Source organism: Saccoglossus kowalevskii, chromosome 6 (genome assembly GCF_978046115.1).
Source record: "Saccoglossus kowalevskii chromosome 6, keSacKowa6.1, whole genome shotgun sequence".
NCBI lineage: Eukaryota > Metazoa > Hemichordata > Enteropneusta > Harrimaniidae > Saccoglossus > Saccoglossus kowalevskii.
This window is the reverse complement of record NC_140646.1, coordinates 19,596,934-19,623,584: the sequence shown is the minus strand read 5'-3', so window position 1 is coordinate 19,623,584 and position 26,651 is coordinate 19,596,934. Positions and strand designations below refer to the sequence as shown.

Here is a 26,651-nt window from a genome sequence, read left to right as displayed (position 1 = left end):
TTCCATGGTTATTACACTGTACACTTTTATTGACTTTCTCTTTACAAGTGACAGTCAATCAAGTTTTTTTTTGTTAATTTCTCTAGGTGTTTTTCTTACCTTTAAGTAATACCATCATGACATGCTTTAAAGATGATTCTATCTTTGCTTGGGAATCAGACACATTACAGTGTAAATATCAGCTGACTATACCAGCAGGACAAAAACCAGCGTATAAATCGTTTGCAACTCCAAAGTAAGTGTCATACTGTAAACAAATATACCGGTACTGTAAACATTTAGAACATCCTTCTAAATTCTTTTTCATTATTCCATTGGATAAGATTTTTCGTGAACTGAATTAACGATATTTACTATGTAGTCTAAAGAAAAGTAGGTTTGATTTTGATTCCAGCGTTCTCTTAATTTTATTTCTGCAGAGATGGTAGATTGTTGGTGGCCGGTGGAAAATCACGATTCATACACATATGGGCTTTAGACACTAGAAGACTACTTAGGATAATAGAGTTACCAAATAAAGTCAAAGTTGTCAAACAATTGGAGTTTTTACCAGAAAGCTTTGATGGTGGATCAAGTCAGGTAAGATGGAATTGCATAGAGTGCAGCACATGATGTCTGTCGTCAAGTTGATTGCAGTGGATGTATGTTTAGTGTTTTTTGATGGATTGTGTTCTAGTATATAATACAACCAATCATTATTTCAGAGGTAGTAAATAATTAAAAAAATGATGTAACTGCTGCTGACTCTCCCCTCCCCTCAAACAAAGAAGCCGCCAGTTCCCTCTTTTCACAAATTCACAAAATACTGGGTAGTCCCGTGCACTTTGGTTGACTTTGGAAGATTGGGACAAAAATTGAGTTGTTTGAGTAAAAACTGAAAATTGACTCAAAGTTTGTCTGTTGGCTTCAAAGTTAGGGCTCATTTCCCGAAATATTGTAAAAATATTTAAAAAATGTTAGCGCGAGAAAGTCTGGTTCCACTTTGTATGTTGTATTATATATGTCCATGTTTAGTGTTGTTCTCTTACTGCGATTTTTATGCTTGCCATTTAAAATTTTGTACAAAGTATGAAAACTATGAATGGTGGGTTTTAGTGAGGATATATTGCATTGATAATTGACCATATTAATCATATCTGTACCCTTGACAGAGTTTTTTTTCAGTATATTTTTGATATTTCTTCATTTTTTAGAAAAATATTTCCAAGGCATATTTATTCACAATATTTGTACTGCATGCTGGTGTTATATAGCTGTCCTTGAATTTAAATAACATCTTACTGACTATTAATTACTACTTCCAGGTTGTCGGTGTACTCAGTCAAGATGGCATCATGAGATTCGTCAATGTGAATACCTGTAAGCTACTGTTTGACATCGGTACACTAGATGATAGGATACATCACGTAACTGTGAGCTCACATGGTAGATTTATCGTAGCCGTCACTGAGAGTGGAAAAACGAATATATACAGTGCACAAGCCCTGACTGCTGAACTGAATAAGGTAATTAATAAATGGCATTTAAAGTCCTTCATCAATTCATCTGGCCACATATGCATTGTTCAAATTTCCCAAGATTTCTTGAATCGCATATATTGCATAATATTATTTTGATTTCTTCTTATAGTTTTTTAATCCGGTCATCGCCCTGTTCTCCCCAGAGAAATAGCAAAGAGTATCAGCTAATTTGCATAACAATGTGCTATGTTAATCACCTCTATTTTATTCATTGTTATGCTGTTATTTTTTGTTTATTCAAAATTAAATAGTTGGGAATCCTTAATGCCCAGGGGAGAACACTGAATCAAATTTGTCCACTTTGACTAAATTGGTGGATATTACAAAAAATTGCATAAATTTGCCTTGCCCATATTTTTAAAACCACCCACTTTTGCAAAATCACGTCCAAATTATAACTCAATGTTCAATTAACAGTTGACCAAACTTTATGTTTTTTTTGTACGTTGTTTTAACTTCTTGTCTCATTTCAGCCTCCCCCACCATTGGTGAAAGCCATGTCCTGTAAAGATAAGTCAGCGGATTTGTCAAGATCCCGAATGTTGCGATCAGTCACACCTAAAGATACTGTAACTGTGACAACAAAAGACAAAAAAAAAACACGAATGATTGAACCGGGCATGAAAGTCAGAACCCCAACATTTGAAGATGAGGTGATAAATTTATTTATTATTCATTCTCAATATTAACTACTATAGTCAAGAGACCCAACATTAGGACACTAGTTTAACTGTAGTAGATTTGTAGGGATTTTCAAATCAAAATCAAATTGTTTACTGTAAAATACTTTATTTTAGCTGAAATTAATTTTCGCTGAAAAGACATTTTGGGTGTTTTGTACGGAATTTATTTTCACTGATTTTTGACGAGTTGAATGTAAACTATAGAAATAAACGTATATTCACTGGATTTTATTTTCATTGAATCATTCCTTCAGCGAAAATAAAGTATTTTACAGTATGACATGATCTTACGTGGGAGACTTGTACATCATTATTGCTTAACTCTCTACAGACTTGCGAGTTGCCTGAAGGTCTCAATATGGATAGACTTATATCAATACTGAAAGGTTACGGTGAATACCCATCCAAATATAGGTAATGGATTCCTTTTATACTTGACTTATTTATTTTCATTATAATTCTTACATACAATGTGCAGTATATAACTTTAATGTATTTATCTACATCTGCATCATTAGATCTTGTTCTGACCAATAGTATCACAGGACACAGATCAAACTCATTTGGAAAGCATTGAAACAGAAATAAATGTTGTTACCATCCTTTTTCTCTGCAGGTTATTGGAAAACTGATAGAGTAGTGACAATCAAGTAACCATTAAGACCTATAAGAAATCAATTAGAGGTCATTGTAAAATAATTGTTGAACACTTTTGTTCTTGTAGGATGTTTATTTGGAGATCTCTGTTAAGGCTTCCTGAAAACCATGCAGCATACAGTAGTCTCACTGATAAAGGTACTCACATAGCCTGGGCAAACGTACATGAACAGTATCCAATTAAGAGTAGAAAACTGCTGCGCGTACTTCAACGGTATGTATTCAGTCTTATTGATAAAGGTATTCACATAATATGCAGGAACACTATCCTAATACAGCAAGCACCAAAATAAGCTGATTATGAAAGCCGCTATCTGCCTGTCAATAACCCTTGCAACATTATATTATTCATAGGGACATTGATAGCAGTGTTTGTTTTAACTTCGACACTTTCAATTCGATAAGTTTGTGCTCCTGCATACAACCATTTTCAAATGGGATTTATGGAATCTGGATTCAAAATGAAGTCATATTTTGAGCGATAATGATAGTGAATTATTGAATCCTACAAGGGTGCTACATACAAACTCAGTGAATTATAGTACAGTTTTTGAGCTACCCCATCAAATATGGTGGGACTTGTGGATGAGTATTGCCAATTTCAAACTGAAATCAAAATCATAACAAAATTATGAAATCATAATATTATATTCCTCTATTAGAAGCACACCTGATAGAATTACATACATAATACAATACATAAAGAAGATCTAAAGCATGATTGGATTTTATTAATAATAAATGTTTGTGTTTTAATTACAGGACTCTTTCTGGTCTTGCTCACTGGTCGGCCATCTTTGGCGAGACGGATTATCTCCCCCTGTTGGGTTTTCCTTTTATCAAGCTATTTCAAAATAATCAGCTTGTCTGCTTTGAAGTTATTGCTACTATACTGTGTAAGTGTACTGCCACTAACATTCAAATGTGTCTCATGTAATTATGTAGCCTCAAATTGTTTTAAATACGTTATGGCAAACTAAAAACTATTTATCTATCTAAAATTGATTCCTGATTTCCCGTAGTGTTAAACCCTAGTTTGGCAGCCATTTTGAATTGGAAATTGATCAAAATATGTGCAGTTGAGGTTCATAATACATAAACTGCTTAGTGTTAATTGATGTACAGCTTATTTCTATTTATTAATATATGTTTTGTGTTTTATTGTAGTAAATTGGTGTCAACATTGGTTTGAATTTTTCCCAAATCCACCGATTAATGTCCTATCAATGGTAGAGAATGTACTTGCATATCATGATAAAGAATTGTTACAGCATTTTATTCGATATAATGTCACCACACAGGTAGGTAAATCACATTGAGAGTATGCATGCATATAAGAATTTATAGAGATATATTCTTATGAGTTAGGCTGTGTATAATTATTCTTTGAATCATGTTTCAATTCTTTGGACCATGTTTCAATTCTTTGGACCATGTTTTAATTCTTTGGACCATGTTTCAGTGGTTTGGACCATGTTTCAGTGGTTTGGACAATGTTTCAATTCTTTGGACCATGTTTCAGTGGTTTGGACCATGTTTCAGTGGTTTGGACCATGTTTCAATTCTTTGGACCATGTTTCAATTCTTTGGACCATGTTTCAATTCTTTGGACCATGTTTCAGTGTTTTAGCCCATGTTTTAATTCTTTGGACCATGTTTCAATTCTTTGGACCATGTTTCAGTGTTTTAGCCCATGTTTTAATTCTTTGGACCATGTTTCAATTCTTTGGACCATGTTTCAGTGGTTTGGACCATGTTTCAGTGGTTTGGACCATGTTTCAGTGGTTTGGACCATGTTTCAATTCTTTGGACCATGTTTCAGTGGTTTGGACAATGTTTCAATTCTTTGGACCATGTTTCAGTGGTTTGGACCATGTTTCAGTGGTTTGGACAATGTTTCAATTCTTTGGACCATGTTTCAGTGGTTTGGACCATGTTTCAGTGGTTTGGACCATGTTTCAATTCTTTGGACCATGTTTTAATTCTTTGGACCATGTTTCAATTCTTTGGACCATGTTTCAATTCTTTGGACCATGTTTCAATTCTTTGGACCATGTTTCAATTCTTTGGACCATGTTTCAGTGTTTTAGCCCATGTTTTAATTCTTTGGACCATGTTTCAGTGGTTTAGACCATGTTTCAATTCTTTGGACCATGTTTCAATTCTTTGGACCATGTTTCAATTCTTTGGACCATGTTTCAATTCTTTGGACCATGTTTCGGTGTTTTAGCCCATGTTTTAATTCTTTGGACCATGTTTCAATTCTTTGGACCATGTTTCAGTGTTTTAGCCCATGTTTTAATTCTTTGGACCATGTTTCAGTGGTTTGGACCATGTTTCAGTGGTTTGGACCATGTTTCAGTGGTTTGGACCATGTTTCAGTGGTTTGGACCATGTTTCAATTCTTTGGACCATGTTTCAGTGGTTTGGACAATGTTTCAATTCTTTGGACCATGTTTCAGTGGTTTGGACCATGTTTCAGTGGTTTGGACAATGTTTCAATTCTTTGGACCATGTTTCAGTGGTTTGGACCATGTTTCAGTGGTTTGGACAATGTTTTAATTCTTTGGACCATGTTTCAGTGGTTTGGACCATGTTTCAGTGGTTTGGACCATGTTTCAGTGGTTTGGACCATGTTTCAGTGCTTTGGACCATGTTTCAGTGGTTTGGACAATGCTTCAATTCTTTGGACCATGTTTTAGATCACATAACATTCCATGTATTCACCAAGTCAATGAATGTTTTGTCATTTTGATATTATATCTATAGTGAGGTTGAGTCGTGTGATTGGTGGTTGAATATCATGTGACTTGGGTTCATGTTGGTGTATGTACATAATATATTACAATCAAATACAAAATAGAGACAGATTTTGTGCTCTGAAAATAAATTTATCATATCGTCACATTTCCTTATAGATTTATGCGTGGCCGTTGATGGAGACTCTGTTTTCTGAAGTTTTAACAAAAGATGAATGGTTAAAGCTATGGGACAATGTATTTTCAAATCATCCGTCCTTTTTCCTGATTACAATAGTTTCATACTGTATTTGTTCAAGACAACCATTACTCCAGTGTATTGATAAAGAAGACTTTGAGGTAAGTTAATTATACCCTCCCCCCTCTCTCTCAGAATGCCCCTTTGTGTTGTTCATTATATCAGTGTTGGCGGATAAGTACTTGTGCAAACACAACAATGATGTTAGGCTCCACTGGTCACATGGTTTTGAGTGAAGAAGACCATGTTGGCAACTTTCAATGGATTAAATTCACCTGTGAACCAGGGAAGAGCAGTTAAACTGTTACACATAGTGGATATACTTCATAAAAACATTGATTGGCTGGCCATCACTCTTTAGATCTGCTTCATGATTTGTTTTTTTTCAAGCTGACAAGCTGATAATACTTGCATGTACATCATTTAATGTTATGAATTTAACTTGTACTAATATTGGAAGATTGCATGCAGTAATCCTAAACATTGACACAATGTCACATTGTCTTTGCATTCAAAAATATTACATTATAAAATAGACTTGTGCAATGAAAACCATTATACATTGTGATATTATCCAGTGTTTACCCTTTAACCTTTCAAGCATTGTGGCCATGGTACTCGTCTCATAAGTTTGAGGCCAAGTTTTTCAGTGCTAGTTCATACTATAAACTGTGACATTACCCTTCCAGAAAAGTTCCCCAATCTGATCTTTCATGATCAGTGTTCCCCCAGCAAAACTTCAAATTTGCATAACACTAGGATATGTTAATGACAGTTATTGTATTAATTGTTTTGCAAATTTGGTGCAATTGTTCATCAACAATTTTACAGTTAGGAACCCCTACTCTATAATGCCCTGGGGAGAACCCTGTGGATTTATATCTACTGTATATCCAAGTTAAATAAGTTTTATAATTAAAATAGTATTTTCATTAATCTTAGTAGTTGTATGACATTCATTTTTTTTTTCAGTATTTCTTTCACCATCGTAACTCAGTAGATATTGGCGCTGTCATCAAAGAAGCGTATCATCTTCAAGACACTACACCAGACGATGTACACCCAGTGAGGATGTTGGACGATTTCAAACCGCTTACTAAAGGACAATATCCGGTGTTCAATAAATATCCTAAATTTATTGTGGATTACCAGGTAAGAATCAGTCAATGATTTATGATGGTTCAGCATTGTATAAGGGAATAGGGGCATCCTTCGACTTATGTGTGAAACATTTACCAGGAATTCATGGACATTCTTTCATAGGATTGTGGTAGCATTTTTAGTTTATCAAATATTTACTGTCATCACAATGTGTCATGTTGAATGTTGGTTCTGTATGTAAAATACATTGTTTACATGAAATTCGAACACCCACTGCATAACGACTAGGTCATCTTAATATTTAGTCTGCACGAAGACATGGAAAAATGTACCATGTAATCTCATAGGAAAACACCATATCCACTTTGATAGGTTTGATTATGTCATGTTTGTCGATTATTCTTAAAAAATGTGTTAGTATATTGAATGCAAGTTTGATTCAAATATCAATATAAATGGTTAAGAAATAGGGTCTAGGAGATTAGAGGAACATATGTTATTAGAATTTTTATAAAATGGTCTGAATTGTGAGAATAATAATTAGATCTTGTGGATCTTGATTTGTGAAGTGATAGGGGAGTGATCACTCTTCTCAAATGGCATTTCTGAGAAACATGATTCACAATTATCGTATTGTCATATGGAAAGTTGTAAGTAATAGATGTGTTATAACAAAAATGTGTAAATTTAACAGGCACAGGAACGTGAACGGATACGACAAGATGAAATGGAGTACTTGAGACAGCGACAGGCAGCGATGGAATTGAAGAAAGAGACAGAGAAGAGACAACAAGAGGAGACAGCGTGGTATCGTCAACAAGAACTGATCAAGGATGCAGAGGAAGAAAGGAGGAAGTTGCTGATGGAAGAGGAACAGAAGCTTGTGGATCAAAGAGTCAGGTCAGTTTTGCATGATGGGAAAGATTCATCTGTCCATTCATTTGTTGTGATTCTACCAAGAGGCTGTAAATTTGAGCTTGATGAAATGCATAATTTTTTTTTTTTTTATGAAATGCATAATTTGAATTGGAAGCATCTGTGTAACAAGCTCTCAATCTGAGTTTTATGTCAATGAATGTAAAACAAAATGGTGGCGCCCCACTGCGCCATTTTGAAACACCAGTACACTTTTGTTTTGCATGGCCTAATAGTAGTGAGGCGATGCACAATTATAAGAGTTTCAGCTGGTGGGGATGAAATTATATTAGTTTTGATGCTATCCTAGTTTTTATACAAATTACAAAGTTTTGGATGATTTGAGGTCAAAGCTGTAGGATGAATTGCCAGCACATTCCTTACAAATTATAGCTACCGGGTATGAAGCATTTATGGTCGTTTCCATGGTTACTCATTAAATATTTATCTTCAGATTAAATGCAATGAAAAGAGAACTACGTATCAAAGAAATGCAACTGATAGACGCCGCTAGAAGGAAGTTCGTACATCACGAAAAACAACAGAGAGAGACAGAATTAAAAAGGCTTGATGAAGAGTTGGCTAGGAAGGTTATGCTTAGAGAACAAGAGACAAAGTCAGCAATGGAAGACGTGGATATTAAAAACATGGAATTGTATGCACAGAAGAAAATGTTAGAACAGGTAACATCTTTTTTTTTATAACACTACAACCATCACTGAATACTGTTAGTTTTCTTATTAAGCTGGGCTTGAACATCAAAATCGACTTCTACCTCAAATGTGTGCCACCGACTGGATGGAGAGGCCAAATCAACTAACATTCACAAACATATATGTATTTTTGAAACAATTTTGATCAAATTTGAAGCCATTGGGCACTATCTGGTTCAAAACTTATTCAAATTAATTATTCAAAATCTTGGTATTCAAAGGTTTATGTCCACTTGTGACTGACATTGTGTTTGATATTGCCTAGTTATCTTTTCTTTATAATGCTATTATGATAGGATGATGGTCACATAGTCCAGATTTGAATCAAAATAAGTTTTCTCCCCTCCTTGTCTATTCAGGAGCTGGCTAGAATCCAGTCTGAAGCAGATTATCATAGAAGAGTTGACTATGATGCCAAAAGGAAACAGCATGAACTTGAAGAGAGAGCACAACAGAGAGTAATGGATCAGGAAAGAGAAACAGAACATGATCTCAGAAAGGTAAGATTCTACTTATGTAAAAGTAGCAAACCTGGATATTTGGTGCTAAACCCATGTCTACTTGTATGTCAGCCGGGGAATTGAGAAAGTTTGACTTGGCCAATTAATCAGGATAATAATATGCAGTTTTTTTGAACTTGGCTTATCAAGAATTTGGATGGTACATGTACCAGTGGTATATTAAAATGTTTATTATTTCATGAGAAACACTGGCAAGGAGTAAGACCTTAGTTCTAACATCTTTCCCAGACATTTTCCTGTACTGAAAATTGTGTTTAATGCTGACTCCCTACAGGGCGTCCAGAGAACCGTAGCTCAAGCTGAACAATTACACAGCGATGCACAAATGCGAAAGGAAACTGAAGTCAGAGGTCGACTGGATGATATTGAGAGAGAACTTAAATCAGTTGAGGTGAGCGGCCAGCCAATGCATGTTTATAATGATTGAGATTTATTTTCAAAACTCAACTCCATACGAGTATGGATATGAAGAGGTTGTGTTTAAACTCAGGTTCAAATCAAATTGAAGATACATTATGTTTGTCATACTTTTATTATTATGAGTTAATAACATCAAAATACTGAAAATAAAAAAATTAAAAATTGGGGACACCCGAGGATTCTTTAAGGTATGAAATATCATAGATAATGGTCAAAATTGTCATTTTTACACTTGTTTCTATAATATTAAATTTATTCATTCAAGTCTCAGAATTATGCTCAGTGACATAAGATGATAAAGTTGAATATTATTATTAATATGTAATCTAACATTGTGAAATCATTTCAAAAAATTAATTTAGTGAGTTTCCAGGGTGCTAGTTTTCCGTTATATACATCATCTCCCCATAACGCATTGCACATTTGTGCAAAATTGGCTCAAACTGCTAGAAAATAGAGTTCAGTTATAGAGAATTCAGGCAATATATTAATGTCACTTTCATTGAAATTTCCACTGTGTCCAAACTTTTCTACACAATGTAAATCTATTATTATTTTTAAACTTCTGGTGTGTCTAATTATGTGGTGAAACCGTGTGACAAAACACACTTTCTGAAATCAAAATTAACCTGTGGAGAAGCACTATCGAAAAGTGTCATCCATCTTGCTATTGTATACAACAATCTTAACGTCCTAGATATTATGACATCAAAGGTTAGTAAGACACGAAATGATGAGAAATATGCTGAGAAAATTCAAATAATATTTATCAGAACAATCATGCGACTTTTGACCAATGATAATGACCGTCTCATACTTGAGAAATATTAATATTGAATATCATGTACATGTTTCAGTTGGCGCGTCACAATGATCAAAACAGACAAATGGAAGAAGAAATTCAGGATTTAATGCGAAGACTTGAAGAGGGGAAGGTGAGTGCTAACTATTTAGGATATATCAACTACCGGTGTACAATTATATCGTTATTGTTGAAGTGATTTACTGTAGTATTCAAAACCGTGTTTAGCATTAATAACCAAGTCAACGTAGAAATTGGATGTGAAGGGAAAATTCAGTGGGAAACACAATATCAGTATTTCACCGTACGACTTTCTTACGATTGACACAAGGGAGGATCATGAAATAAATTAGACAATGCTCCATGGCAGTTTATGGTATTTCACTGCTTTGTATATTATTAGTTGGAAACAGCAATGGATGAGCAAGAACAATACAACAAATTTAAAGCGCTGTCTGAAGTGGCGGAGAGAAGACGATTACAGTTGTTACAAGAAGAAGCCACACTTGCTAGAGAACATGCCGAAGAACTGAGGAATTCAATGGATGCATCTTTTGGTGAGTCTTGCATTTCTCATAGACACCATCTTGTATGCAAGACACCATCTTTTAATGAAAGACACAAACAATGAATGTATGACAGGGGGACTAAAATGGGCTTTCAAAAAGAGACAATTTTGATACATGTACGACTTTTTGATATGGGTCTTATAGAACATATACTGATTCAGCACATGTTACATTGTTACAAACAAAAATTTTAGTATATGCCACGCGATGATTATGACACAGGGATCACCACCCTTTAATAGATAAAATCATCATGAATCAACCAGCATAAAGAAATTCAGGCAAATTTTGTTTTGTTTTTTGAGATTGTATATTATGTGCATCTGAGCTTCATTCCATTATGGTTGATACTACCGTTACATCTTGACATTAAAACCCATCCTGATTTCATGTCGTTATTTCATTACAGAGCGTCTAAGAGATATCAGAACACAACACGTGGAGAACAGTGTGACAAGTCCGTTACTACCAGAAAATGTCAGAACAAACGGCATCACATCAACTGACAATACATGTTTGAATAATTTGAGTTCTTCACCGGATAGCGATGTTCCATGTGAGTTGTACAGCTGATTACTTTAAGGTCTTGCATTTTTCAAACACATTGTTTGCCCAGTCAAACCTGTGTAATTTGACAACAGATACTTTAAGATGGACTATAAATAAATATATGCTCATTTGTCTTGATTTACACAGGTTTATTTGACCAAACTTGAATTAAAATGTGATCTTTATATAAAGATAGTCACTAACAGATGACGATGGTGATGTTTTATTTCAGAACTACGTTTAATATCAATTTCTTTTTTTGCCAGATTGCAACCTGAAAACTTTCCCAATTTTATTAATTCTATTTCTTGTTTACAAAATCAAAAGGTGCATGTATTTTTTGTTATTTTCCCAAAAGTAATGTTTTTCTCTGATCTATGTACTTTCAGTTACATTGGATCGTGGACGAAAGACTTTTGAAAGACGAGAACAGGAACTGCTGAGAGAGGTTAGAGACATGCGAAGAAAACTTGCTTCAGAGAGCAGAAGAGCTAAACCGCCACCTGATTATATTTCTGATGATGATGAAGAATAAATAACATTACATAGCCTTGGATTGCAGTGATGTGAGAATAGTCAAATCCTTCAATCAGTGAAAATAAGGACTTATCATGTTTACTTTGTTGAAGTGCATATCAACAAGAAATTGACAATACAAATAAGTCAAAAATGTTTGTTTTGGTGTGATTTAATAAAAGTACATGAATATTTTAAATTGTGATTTGGTAAAGCTCATTTTTAACAGAGCAAGTTCATATGCTTCTTATTGAGCAAATACAGTATTTTTCTTTTTTCATTTGCACTGCCAGTTAACTGATACAACTACGCAACTCTTTCCAGTTAAGGTTTTCCAGTGTATAAAAACATCTATATAATTGTGTTATGATTCCATCCTGTCATCTTTTCTTCAAGCTCTTTTTAATGACCTGTGTCTAAACATTTTCATTGCCATTTCTTTTGAATAAACTTGTATTTTAAAAGTTGATAAAAAAGAAATCAAAAAATTATGTATAGCTGTATTTTATGACTAAAAGTCAACATTTGTTCTTCCACTTTTATACAGTAATCTTAATATTTGATAATTATACTTATTCAAATTTGTAAATTGATCATTCAATAATCAAAAATAATATTTTTTATAGAAATTGTTCTTTATTATGGAACTATAACTCTACAAAAGAATAAAATATCAATATCTTTTCAAATCAGTTGTTGAGTGTAACTTGTGTACAGGACATAGATGTGTTGTAACATCATTTCAGTTTTCCTCTATGCTCTATGTGGATCTGATAAAGATGCGGATCTGTAATGGTAAAGGAATTAACACAATGAGAATGTACAGATATGAAATTCTTAAGCTCTTTTGTCATGCACTGTAAAATAATATGAGGTTGTTACAAGAATACCTTACAGTATGCATGAAGACAGTACGGCTGGAGTATTGACCTGTCTGAGTGCATACTTTGAGGTATTCTCGTAATAACCTTATTATTATACATCTTTTCCTTCCAAGGATACATTATGGAAATGCCGAAATTCAAAAAGTTTAGAACAGAATCAGCGAACTTCTTTGTGTCGAGTCTGGTCAAACCCTGATGGCAGCCATATTTGTTTTTATTATTAGAGGAAGCTTATGCGCGTAATCATTCCATATTTGGAATTCGCATTTCCTAATGTGGTAGGATGAAAATACTGCAAAATTATGGCACGCTGTAACTTATGGCGTTACGGTGACGGATGTATAATAATTATTATTACAACTACGAACAAAATACATGTATCAAGACTGTTGTACATGCTGACTGGGAACGTTTATGTACACACTCCAAGGATTCTGCATTGTTTGTTGTGTTGGCATCAACAACAGTAGACACTGCACAATATATTGGTTTTAAAGTGTGTGAAGTTGGAAAGTGTGATGCCAGCAAAATCAGACCGGTAAATAGATTGCAAAGACAGTATTGATAACTTGTGTATAGTACATGTCTCTAGACTCTACTGTACATGCAATTGACATGTTTTTCTGTTAGATATTACCACTTTTACAACATTTAAAGGGTGGTGGGGGTGGTGGTGGTGGTCGCGCAGCTTTTATTCAAATTTGTGAACAAACAATGTATTTTACCAGCATTGTGTATGTCATAATGAGTCCCATACAACGACCACAGACACCACCCTTCAATGGATACTATGATTGTAGAGGTTTTGAACATCAACAGTGTTCTAAATACTTACAATACAGGTCTTCTTGGCTGATAACTTAACTGAAATAGATATTAAATAAAGTATTTATTATTCTCCACTAGAAATGTAAAGCATATGTACTACCGGGGGTACTAATACTATACATGCTCTATTAAAAGCGCATCACCAATTGAAGATCACCAACTAAAAATCAGATTTGTTGTCTATTAATTCATCAAAATAATACTTATTTTGACCATAGAACACTTGTGCCTATTCAAATGTGGTACATCTATAATGATGGATCATTCCATTATCTGTTCTGCTCAAGTCTAATGACCGATTTGTTTTTGATGTGACATTGTGATTGCTCACAGGTAATTTTATGTATGCTGATGGTTACTCACATGTATTTGCCTTCTAGAAGGATCCCAATGTCCACTTTGAGATAATGGTGTGCTAAAACCTGCAAGTATTAATCAAATCAAATAACATCAATAAAATTCTACAAATTTCGTCTGATTTTGGACCTGTGCGAACAATAATACATGTTTTAATGATCTGTAAAAGTTCCGCTGCTGCTGTATTGAGGAACTTACCCTGTTGTGTTGGTGTGACATTTTGAGAATTTGTGGGAGTCCTGAATCCACTACTCTGGTTAGTCCCTCTAACAGAATAAAGATTATAGAGATAAGTTTTCACATTTTTCCAAATGTTATTGTAATTTTGTAACATTTTTGGCTTGCCTGCAATGAAGTGAAGGTAAAATAGTGGCGAAATATCTGTTGTGCATGTTTGTCGTTTTTTGTCGTAAATTATTCTTGTGGGCGTGATAACGGCAACATTATTCAGATGATTGCTATTAAACTTGCTTATATATATTCATTTGAATATTACGTATGACCTAAGGTTAGTAATTTTGACACAAGTTTACACACAGTATGAAATGTTTTTTTGCGGAAAAAATTAAAAAAAATTAATTCCCATAGGAATCCATGTTCAAACATTACTCCACTAAGATCCCCAAATAATTCATAATAACCCTAAGCATCCATCGTATCATTACATTTGATTTTTTAACCATATGTACGGTAACTAATTGAAATTTTGAAAGAATTTGTGTTTATCACACTTACTGGCTTGCAGGACTGACTGACATAGGTGAAGTTTTATAGCTTAATCTGTTTGGAGTATACATTTCATGTCTTCCTGGAGTCACATTACTTTGCCTGTAAGGAAGTCATGTATACTAATATTCTTAAGTGTTCAAATATTGATTTTCAAATGAGTAAAATACCATCAATTGCAATGCACAGTCCCTGTTTGGTATTGGCAGTAGTCTCCTTCAATGTTCCCTACAAGTCACATGTAGATACACATGTATACCAAAGGGCTGCATGCATCAACTGTTGGCCAACACTGAACAGAATCAGTCATTATATTCCAGAGAAACTAGTGCGGATACTACAACAAAAACAAAGTGGTCGCTAGTCAGCCATTTTTGTTCAAATTACCCTGTTTGCAAATTTGATTACCAATATTGCTGCTAGTCAGCCATATTTGAATCTAGAGAAAATCAATGTGGATATGTAAGTCGTATCATACATATTTTTTTGTGTGAAAGTTTGAAATAGATCGTCAAAGCCTGAGAAATTGCTCTGGACTACAGACAGACTGAACTCAAATGAGAGTTAAACTTGTACACTAAAAATACACTATATAAAGAGTATAGTGATGCTGGATGGGCGAAGATAATATTCCATGTAAACGCTAAGGTATATATACCACTCACCTTACAGCATGACCAGTTGGAGTTTTTTGTAATGACGTACCCCCCATGAGAGGAGTAGGTGGTGTACCTGTGAACAAATTTAGGTTTAGTAAATATACTATGTATATATATATATAGTTATCTCGATAAGTTTGACATGAATGGTTAAACTATGAACTTTCGCTTAGAACAAAAAGTTTTGATCAGTTTTAAAGGCCATGCTCAGAATTTTTATTTTTGATTTGTAAGAAAATAAGGGGGCACGTGCCTTCTGTTGGCAGTGCAATATCTTGTTCACACATGCACAAATTGACTTTCTTAATGTTTCTCTGAGTGACATAAAAAATAAATTGCACCATTACAAAAAATAAGCTATGAGTAAAAGAGCTGCGTTATGAAAGTAATACAAGTCAAAATGGTAATTAGTAATTTGCAAATCTTTTTTCTAATGAAATTGTGACCTGGTGGTGGTTTGTAAATTTTAAATAACGTTAGACTGTAAATCAATAGAAAAACTAAAATGATGTTATTGTGAGGATCAACTGCTACTAAACTAGATACCCAATTAATGATTTTATGAGTCCTGGGAAAATATATAAGATGAAATGATATGCACCCCTCATCCTATGAATTAATAGGACTGAGTAAAATTTTGTTAAGATAATTGATAGATTAGGTAATCAATTAAAAAATACAGGGCTTGAAATTCACATCGATATTTACAGTAACGAATAAACTTACCCATTTTACCATCAACAGGTGGTGTTCTCATTGTAATTCTACCTGGACCTTTGGGAGTGCAAGTTTGCTGAAAATATATCAATAATTGTAATTTATTAAGGGTAAGATAGTTATACTATGACCATTAAGGATTTCATATTACAGAAAAGTAGCAATGGTCTGATTGTTAATTATTATATTACTCACATCATACTGTGATGCTCCAGCATCTCCACTTCCATTTTGTGGTCTTCAGAAGGAAGAAAACGGAAGAATAATGAAATTGAGGGTAATACTTTCTGTCAAAATACCTAGGTTCTGAGAAATCTACATCGTAATTATGTATAGTTTTGTCAATTAACAAGCACTTTTCGAATCTCAATCAGGAAAGTGTTGCATGACCATATTGGGAAGTTACTATGTAGACGAAACCTATTGCTATGTAATGTTTAGCAAAACTACCCGTACCAGTCTGTAAATTCTGTTTTTCGAGACTGAACTCAAATCACTGCAGGTCAATCATGAAATTAATGAAGTGTTACCTCTAAGAATGTTCTCAATTTAAAGATGTTTAATTTCATAGCAAAGTGATTCAAACTTTGGATGAGCAGGAAATAAGTGTATACTTACGTATTTGGATGACTTCCTCTGGATAGGTTATATGGAGAAGAATGTCCATGTTTAAGTGGAGGTGTCTTTGCTGCATTGGGAATTACAAAAATTAATGTAAAAAAAAAAGGTACAAAAAGGAAATGTGACCAAAATGCTGAAATGTAAATTAAAAGAACATCAGAATACACTTACCAGGATGATTCTGGTGAGCAGGACTGTGTATTCTGCCTGGTGGAGCTCTTTGAAAAAATTTTAACAAAATAAAATGTCATTAAAGTAAGAATATTCGCCTGACACCAACATTGTAGATCATTCCATTATTGCGCTAGACAAATATGACATGCAGTTTTTCAAAACAATTAATATACATTCGTTAATGAATACATAAACACATTTCTTAGACATATTCAAGGCAAGCATAGTAATATACATATTTCTTTGAACCTATAGCATGTATTGCATATTAGGCAACATTGAAACTTACTTTCACACTAACACTTCAGTATGTATCATAATTTACTGAAAATGAACGTTCAGATCAAGCCACATTTTGTACCAAATATTGCTGAAATAAAGATTTTTCTGGAACTCTCATTTGCATCACCCACATTAATTAACTAGTGAAGAATAATATTACTTCAAATATTTACAATGTAGATACATAATAAAATCCACCAGTCACATTTCTCAGGTTGTGTTTTTGGTTATGAGAAACATGTAAAATCAAAGAAAGCTTAGAAAGAACTCCCATGTGCTGAGAGTATTGGAGACACATTAAATATAATTCGAAATTACTTAGCTGAAAACTAATTATGCAAATCAGAAAATTAATATGACCAGATTTGAGTGTAAAACTAATGAGGTCTGCGCAATGTAACAGAAAATCTATGTCTCCAAATTTAATTGAAATGTGATTAGAACCAAAAAATTATGAATTATTATGCTTATTAGGGAATTAATATGAACAGATTTTTACCCCAAACTAATTAGGTTTGTACATTGTCCTAGAGCATCTTTGTACTAAGTTTCATTGAAATGGAATAATTAGTACCGTGAAAACTCCAAAATTTCGACCCCTCTAAAAATTCGTCCGCCTATTTATTTGCCGGGTTCGGTGTTTTATTTACCTCCAAATTTTCGACTCCACTAAGAATTGCCGACTCATTCTTATTCGAAAATTGCGACCAGTTTTAGTTTTCCCCCAAACGAAAAAAAAACCGATGTGAGCGTTCAAACGGGACCTTCCTCGAAGGCATGAATCCGGGTTTCTGATTGACTGAGAGATTTTTATTTTATTGGTAACGAAAATATATTCTAAATAAACGAAGTTTCAAATAAAAACGAACACAAAAATCTCGGCATGCTGTGTTTCTGAATTGTTGATTATTACTGTACTCAGTAGTGATTATAATAATGTACACAAAATAAATTTGTTGAATGGTTATGAAATACAAATAAAAGTCAACTTAGTTTCATCGTAAGCGAATGATTCCGGTCTCGTATAAACGTTTGATGCTGTAGGATATCCGCCATGTTCTCTTAGGTCAAATAGGTCAAATCGCTAATTAACCAATCAAAAAGCTGGATGATGCCAACGTGTTCAAATTACCATAGCTTATTTAAATATGTTAATGTTATTGAACGCAATGCGGAAGAGATTGGTGTTGTAGTACGATATTTTGGCTTGGATTTTGATGCGAAAATGGCATGATTTTTTTTTAAATAAAAAAATTAGTTGTTTTTAAAAAATAAACTGGTCATCTGAAGAATAATTTAACATTGTTCACAGTGATAACAGCTCATTCTCGAAAGGAAGCTTACCCGCTCACGCTAGTCACGATAAAAATCATACACGTGTACTCTTGAATAGACAGACGTCAATGACCACGGTAAAACTTACTCTATTTTAGCCGGCAGGATTGATTGAAATGTCCAAAAAATGACGCCAAAATACACCTTAAAAGTCCCATTTTATTTTCTTAAATCCCATTTTATTTTTTAATCCAAGGGCGAATTTACGGCAGAATTTGGTCCCTCAAATAAGGGACACGTGAGCTTTGATTCTAACCGGATACATTGCACTGGGTCGGGGAGATAGTTTGCTAAACTTCCATGTATCTTTTGTCCAATGGGTACCTGTACTTCGAACATTCGCAAGTTTTCCTAGGTAGTGCGAGACAGCTTTGTCTTTTGACCTATTAGTTTTGTGCTGACCTCTTCTCCGCGTCTTGATGTTTTGTTTTGCTTGTCATAATACTCACTGATTGATGACTTTGTTTAGATTTTGAGTTACAACTCGGCCACGACCTTTGCTTTTACCGTGAAACATGAGGAAGTTTACGTCAATTGACGGACATTGCATTTTTTAAAAACTAATGAAGCACACTGTCTATCATCTCCATTTTTTCATTTGCTGATTTCTATTCTGAAAAATTCGACCGTCCGAAAATGCACCTTAATTTTGACTCTAAAAACACGTCACATTTCTAACACCAATTATTTAAAACCGGTCGAAATTTTGGAGTTTTTACGGTGCTTTAGATATCAGTGTGAAAGCTTAAAATTGGTTAATTATGCAAATTAGGTAATTAATATGTACAGATTTTAACCCACAATTATTCAGGTCTGTCTATTGTCCTACAGCATCCATGTACATTCATTGATATGTGATGTATAGTACCTGAGATATCAGTGTGAAAGTTGGTTAATTATGCAAATTAGGTGATTAATATGCACAAATATTTACCGGAAACTAATTGGGTCTGCATAATTCTAGATTCATTGAAATGTGATGATTAGTACTTTAGATATCAGTAGAAAAGCTGAAAATTAATTATGCAAATTAGGTAATTAATATGCACAATTATTTACCCTAAAACTAATCAGGTCTCTGCATAGTCCTAAAGGATCTATGTACCAAGTTTCATTGAAATGCGATGATTAGTACTTGAGATACCCGTGGAAAAGCTGAAAATTAACTAATTATGCAAATTAGGTGATTAATATGCACAAATATTTATCGAAAACAATCAATCTCTGCATAGTCCTTGAGTATGTAAGTACCAAGTTTCATTGAAATGTAATGCTAACTACTTATATCAAATGCTGAAAATTAATTAATTATGCAAATTAGGTAATTAATATGTACTGATATTACCATAAAAACTATCAGGTCTGTGCAGTGTCGTATGACATCTATGTACCAAGTTTCATTGAAATGTGATGATTAGTACTTGAGATATCAGTGGAAAAACCGAAAATTGACTAATCATTATGCAAATTAGGTAATTAGTATCCACGGATTATTACCAAAAACTAATCAAAACCTAGCATTAGTTCAGAGCATCTATGTACCAAGTTTCATCAAAATCCAATGAGTGGTTGTTTAGATATCAGTGGAACAGTCATGGAACCACTAAAAAATAGCTAATTATCATGCAAATTAGGTAATTAATATGCACGGATTTTTACCAAAAATTAATCAAATCTGCGCATATGTTCAGAGCATCTATGTACCAAGTTTCATCAAAATCCAATGAGTGGTTCTTTAGATATCAGTGGAACAGTCATAGAACAGCTAAAAAATAGCTAATTATCATGCAAATTAGGTAATTAACGAGCATGGATTTTTACCAAAACCTAATCAAATCTGCGCATTGGCCCAGAGCATCTATGCACCAAGTTTCATCAAAAACCGATGTATGGTTCTTGAGATAGCAGTGGAACAGTCGGACACACATACACACATACACACATACACACATACACACATACACACATACAGACACACTAACTGCAAAGACTCCCATTTTGTGCTTCGCACATGGGAGTCAAAAACACATCATTCATGTAATACTTTAGATGAAATCGAGTGCATTCACTGTAAGAGCACCATTTAACTTGTATCGCTTTTGTACAGTTGATATTGTTGTGTGAATGGAATACAATGACGTGAACAATGGCACTGTTGTCGTCTCCCGGGGAAAGCTTGACCTGTGTCACATGATCAAAACTGGTTGCTATTCGCAGGGAGCAGAATATGGCTTATACCCTGGAATCAACCAAACAGAGTAATGACAGATGGAATATTTGGATCTATTATCTTTTAAAGAAAAATACATTTTAAATTCCATCTCACCTATTTGCTGACTTGTTTCCTGGTGAACCACCTAACAGTCTTCGTAAATTAGCATTTTCTTCTTTGAGTATTAAAACTTCTCTGGGAAGAAAAAAAAGAAAAAGTTGTGATACATGACAAGAATTACTTTCAGATCTACATCAGTGCAATGAATAGATGTACTATAGTCCACTCTGATTATCAGGACAACAGCAAAGCAGATATTTCTTGCCCTGCTGTCACTCAGATTGTCAGGACAACAGCAAAGCAGCTACTTTTTGCCCTGTTGTCACCCAGATTATTAGGACAACAGCAGAGCAGCTACTTTTTTCCCTGTTGTTTCTCAGATTATCAGGACAACAGCAGAGCAGTTATTTTTTGCCCTGCTGTCACTCAGATTATCAGAACAGCAGAGCAGTTATTTTTTGCCCTGCTGTCACTCAGATTATCAGGACAACAGCAGAGCAATTATTTCTTGCCCTGCTGTCAATCAGATTATCAGGACAACAGCAAAGCAGTTATTTCTTGCCCTGCTGTTGCTTAGATTATTGGGACAACAGCAGAGCAGTTATTTCTTGCTCTGCTGTCAATCAGATTATCAGGACAACAGCAGAGCAATTATTTCTTGCCCTGCTGTCAATCAGATTATCAGGACAACAGCAAAGCAGTTATTTCTTGCCCTGCTGTTGCTTAGATTATCGGGACAACAGCAGAGCAGTTATTTCTTGCCCTGCTATCTCTCAGATTATCAGAACAACACCAACAGGTGCATGTTCCACTTCTACACTGTTGAACTGTTGTAGTTGTTACATTTATAAAAGTACACATGTTACATAATTGGTATTTCAAAGGTTTCAAACAAACATAAGTGGAGAAAACATCAAACAATTGTATTTTTATAGCTCTATGTCAAAATGCTGATCTTCAAGAGGAGAATATTTCATTGAAATACCCTTGGGCCTAACTGGACAGTGTGAATTTGAGATATAAGCAGAATTGTGCAAAACAAATCCCATAAATTGCAGATTTTCATCTGCATTTCATTTTCATGCCAGTTGGTATCTTACATTGGATAGCAAAAAAGATCAACTATATTCCATAGTATAAATATGAGCAGACAAATTTGATCTAACAAAATGGCTGCCAGTTGGCCATCCATAAACTTTCAGATTGTGTCAGGAGCTAAAAAGATTAATAAAAATAAAATATCTAGGGTTTTTTGAGGGAAAAATACATCTTGATTACAATCACACCTGCTAGCTAACTTGTTTCCTGGGGAACCACCTCCTAAAAGTCTTCGTAAATTAGCATTTTCTTCTTTGAGAATTAAAATTTCTCTGGGAAGGAGAAACAAAAGACATAATGATATATTAAAATCAGATACACTTCATGAATTATCAGTTTCCATTGTGAATCTTATAAAGCTTTAAGTTTAAACTTTTCAAAGACTAAAAAAAAAAAGATTAATTCATTGTCCCACAGAGGCAGATTTGAAATGGGATTCATGCAGACAGTTGAATGATTATTGAAAATGTCCATCATTCAACAAAACACAATGGAATTTAAAATCATGTGTGTATGTGTTAAGCTTCTAATAGGCCAAATAGAATAATATTTTATAGAAGACTACAATAACAAGTCTCATATTCTCACATTTTAGACCATTTCATGGATTTTTCATGACCAATCACAGGTCATTTGCATGGCTGAAGTGTCAAAAATGGTGTTTTCAACAGTTGGAATAGTAAAAAAAGGCCATCATTAATTCCTCAGACAAACATGTACATGTGCTACTGCATATAATCAGTTACTGTGAAATTTTTTTATTTTCGCTGAAGGAATGATTCAGGGAAAATAAAATCCAGCGAATATACCTTTTTCCTATATTTTACATTCAACTTGTCAAAAATCAGTGAAAATAAATTCCATACAAAACACCCCAAAATCTTTTCAGTAAAACTTAATTCTAGCTAAAATGAAGTATTTTACAGTATTTATACCTTTCTAAATCTTCCCATTGTTCTGTCTTCTTCCTGGCTTCTTCTATTAGGGCTTTCTGTTTATTATTCTGTCAGAGATAACTCAATATTATTCACATAGAATAGTTTTAATGCCTTAATTCCACCAGGAATGACATGAACAAACTATTAAAAGAAGGCTTGTATATACAGTGTTTCAAAGATCAAAGTCTTATTATCTATTTACTGGTACAAGAAATAAGATTTGAGCAAGCCATTGATAATATAAGTTCCTTCTCTCCATCTACTAATATGACAAATGGTCAGAATGTATATGCCCCTTTTTGTAAAAGTGTATCAATTCTAACACTGTTAACAGGAAAGAGTCACTTAACATGTACAAATGTAGAATATCTATGTTGGAAAATGTAAAGAAAAATGACTACCAGATGGCCTTATTGGATTGGATTTTGACAATTTTGTTGGTGTTCTAGAACACAATCGTCTGTGATTTGACCATCTGGGATAGGATTGCAGGAAAAATCAACTTGCATCTTTGTACTTGGTGATTGCATTCTCAAGTTAGAAGCAAAAATGCCCCAAAATAAGTATTTTTGTCAGACAAAATGGCTGTCAATTTAAAAAAAAATCAAAGAATCTTCCAAGGCATATTGCAATGTTCCAAAGGAAATAAATAGAAAGTTTGCAGTTTTCATGATCAGTTTATTTTGGTACCCGCTGTAAAGTGTGCAGCACAACCTGCTTTCCTGTAATCTACCCAAACTTTAGTGATTTACCCTGCAATAACTGTATAATAAGTGCATTAATTTTATTACCTTCTCTTTCATGTGAGTGATTAATCTTTGTCTGTGATTTTTTTGAAAGTCCATGACCTTGTAGAGAAAAAATGAAAATGACACTAGTTGCTGATATCGCTAAAAGTAGACCAATAATGTATATAATTAAATTGTAGTATATCGCAGCGATAAACAGTCAAACCTATCGGTACTTGAAGAAATTTTCCATTTTCGACAGGTGGTTTTATATGGAGGTTGATATGTTATGAATAACAACATGACAATAACTTCTCAGTTAAGGGCAATTTGTCACCAGATACTTGAAGGTTAAGAATAAAAAACTATATGCTTGTTTGTCTTGATTAAATTCAAAATGTCAGTTTAGAGACTAGTTCTAAACACTAAACATGTAATCATCTGCCATCATTTTGGCTTTTTTGACCAACTTGTGCCCAAAGATAGTCACTATGGCTGCTTTGGTCATTAACACAGGTTTGACTATAGTATGGTGTGATATGGAATATATCTTATAATTAAAAAGTATAACATAGTTTGATTACAAATGTTTTTGAAAATTGGAGAAAGGCTAATACTTGGTTTAGTTGACTTTGCTGTTTTTTTATTATGTCAGCTGGATCCTTGAAAAAAATTTCCACATCTGGTTTCATCTGCAAAAAAACAACACATGCTATTGAAAACTTGACATGACAACTCATCATACATGTAGGAATCACAACAGTCAACAGTATTTGAAGTATATCATTTATTTGCATATGTATAAAATTATGAGTGATGAATTTATTGTAGAGTGTCATAGACATAGAGGATGATCATGTAAATTGTCTATGGTTCAATTCGCCATATATCAGATGATTTTGCTTTTTTCATAAAAACTTGTAATTTGTATTAATACATGTACTTAAAACTCTTAATGTTAATGTAATTGTTGTACACAAAAACTACTTGACATGTATGAAAATGTTTCTGCTGACTGTAATTTGGTATACTAGATAACATACGGGAAAGATGGTTACAGCAAAGGTGGCAGAACTAAATGCCCTATACAGAATAGGACAATCATACATGCCATCTTTATTAACTTTTTGATGTTTTTTAAGCAGAATAAAATACATATGACATATTCAAATTAGGTGTAAAATAATAAATACTGTAAAATCTGTATTAAAAGCTGCGGCTTTTATTAAAATGGTACAATGCAACAGAGGGAATGTGGCTTCTACTAGAGCATCTACACATATGAGAAATGGTGTATTTTTGGTACTCAATTGTTCAAAAAGAATGGGTGCGGCTTCTATTAGGAATGTGGCTTCTAATACAGATTTTACATCGTGCCGTAATTTTACGATACTGCACTGGGTATTTGCATCCTACCATATTAGGAACACGAATTCCAAATATGGAAGATTACGCACGTAAGCATCCTCTAATAATACAAACAAAAATGGCAGCCCACAGTTCACTAAATCTGTTCTAAACGTTTTGGATTTCAGCTTTCCCATGATGTATTCCTGGGAGGAAAAGATGTATAGTAATACGGTTATTATGGGGATACTGCAAAGTATGCACTAAGACAGTACATGGTCACATCAACCTTCGCTGCAAGTCGGCTAAAGCTCTCGCTGTACTGTCTTTGTGCATACCAGGTATTTTGCGACATCCTCATAATAACCTATTAGTAACCATCTGCATTGAAATTATATTCTCCTTAGGATTTTGATTGCTGTAATAAGTTATATTGAATATGAAAAATCACAAAAAAGACAACAACAAACGAACATGTAAAATGTAATGTTAAATAACAATAATTTTATCATGTTAGCAATTTACCTGAGAAGACAGAGCAATTGATGAACAGGGATTTCCACACATCATGCACTTATTCCTTGTTCCTTTTGTACAAAAAACAAAACAAAAGCAGATGAACATACATTATGATAAACCTTTTCAAACACTTTCACAAACATATGACAAGAATAAGATTAGGTCGTCCCTTTGTACTAATTTTTAATCAAATCATGTAAAAAATATTATCGCATCGGAAACCCAGCATGTGTGATCTTTGAACAAAATACATCAGGATTTTAATTTGTGGACCACAATACAAAATAGTATAATTCAAGTAAAATAAACATTGTGATGCAGATAGAGACTAGGATAACTGTTAAATTATACATACCTTCTTTAACACACGTTTCACAATACATATGACCACAGTTAGTTAAAAAGAATTTTCTACCATCTCCAGGCTGATGAAAACATGTATTACAGTGTACCCAATCAGCCATAACTTTCACCAGATACTCAGTACCTGCAATGTTCATTAATATCTTTAACGATGTAAAAAGTTGTTTTTTTATAGCCAACTTTTTTGATTTGCAGAGTTATGAGCAGTTTATATTGACCGATGCAATAACATAGGAACATTTTAATGATGATGTCATTGCGCACGGCGCTATAGGATTGTTTTTTTGGATTCAATCGCCATTGAAATATATAAATATCGATAAAATAGAAGGGAACAGGTTTGTTGTGTCGATAGTAGCATGTTCAGCTCACTGTAGAAGTAAATCTATTTTACCTTCACTAAACTATTAGACAGGCAATTTTATTCTGATATCAGCATAGTACATGTATATATCTCAGACTACTCTATTCAACTACTATTCTCCGTCTAATCTTCCATTTAAAAAAATAATTAAGCCACGAAAGTCTGAATAAATGCAGGTATCAACGTATACCGGGTCATATTGCTACACGGTATCCGTTTCGATAGTAGGAGAAATCATAGCCAGCGGAACGGCATTAAGCATTATGGAACTGAAAAAATACTATGCGATCACTGATTATTACGAATCGTCAATTGAGAAACATTTTCCGGTCATGAAAAAACAATCTCCTACAATTCATATTGTGATAAATAACACTGAATATCGAAAATGACTTAAATAATAATGTTTTACCTAAATTTCTACTCAGAATGAAGCAGAATACACTTTCAACCTGCCGCCATTTTAGAACCGTACC

The 26,651-nt window shown here is 33.8% G+C and overlaps 2 protein-coding genes across 2 annotated transcripts in view; one reads left to right on the top strand and one right to left on the bottom strand.

Moving 5' to 3' along the window:
• LOC100374316 (TBC1 domain family member 31-like) overlaps positions 1–12,652 on the top strand; it is an 18,052-nt gene extending 5,400 nt beyond the window's left edge. Inside the window, exons 6-23 of the mRNA XM_078009190.2 lie at positions 87–235; positions 420–579; positions 1,305–1,505; positions 1,994–2,173; positions 2,535–2,617; positions 2,928–3,074; positions 3,623–3,756; positions 4,028–4,161; positions 5,779–5,958; positions 6,830–7,009; positions 7,653–7,858; positions 8,328–8,556; positions 8,946–9,086; positions 9,382–9,498; positions 10,385–10,462; positions 10,733–10,886; positions 11,308–11,454; positions 11,837–12,652. Coding sequence (XP_077865316.1) covers positions 87–235; positions 420–579; positions 1,305–1,505; positions 1,994–2,173; positions 2,535–2,617; positions 2,928–3,074; positions 3,623–3,756; positions 4,028–4,161; positions 5,779–5,958; positions 6,830–7,009; positions 7,653–7,858; positions 8,328–8,556; positions 8,946–9,086; positions 9,382–9,498; positions 10,385–10,462; positions 10,733–10,886; positions 11,308–11,454; positions 11,837–11,982 — 2,766 coding nt within the window. The 3' untranslated portion in view covers positions 11,983–12,652. The remainder of the gene's footprint in view (positions 1–86; positions 236–419; positions 580–1,304; positions 1,506–1,993; positions 2,174–2,534; positions 2,618–2,927; positions 3,075–3,622; positions 3,757–4,027; positions 4,162–5,778; positions 5,959–6,829; positions 7,010–7,652; positions 7,859–8,327; positions 8,557–8,945; positions 9,087–9,381; positions 9,499–10,384; positions 10,463–10,732; positions 10,887–11,307; positions 11,455–11,836) is intronic.
• LOC102807690 (uncharacterized) lies at positions 12,580–26,651 on the bottom strand. The gene is made up of 17 exons (XM_078009191.2): positions 26,588–26,651; positions 25,804–25,935; positions 25,455–25,516; positions 24,200–24,274; positions 22,852–22,919; positions 22,105–22,188; positions 20,873–20,953; positions 16,927–16,973; positions 16,753–16,822; positions 16,330–16,372; positions 16,144–16,210; positions 15,424–15,490; positions 14,768–14,860; positions 14,231–14,298; positions 14,039–14,097; positions 13,683–13,711; positions 12,580–12,750 (listed from the first exon to the last, which is right to left on the bottom strand). Exons 2-17 carry the CDS (start codon positions 25,910–25,912, stop codon positions 12,717–12,719), a joined length of 1,056 nt encoding a protein of 351 aa, XP_077865317.2. The 5' UTR covers positions 25,913–25,935; positions 26,588–26,651; the 3' UTR covers positions 12,580–12,716.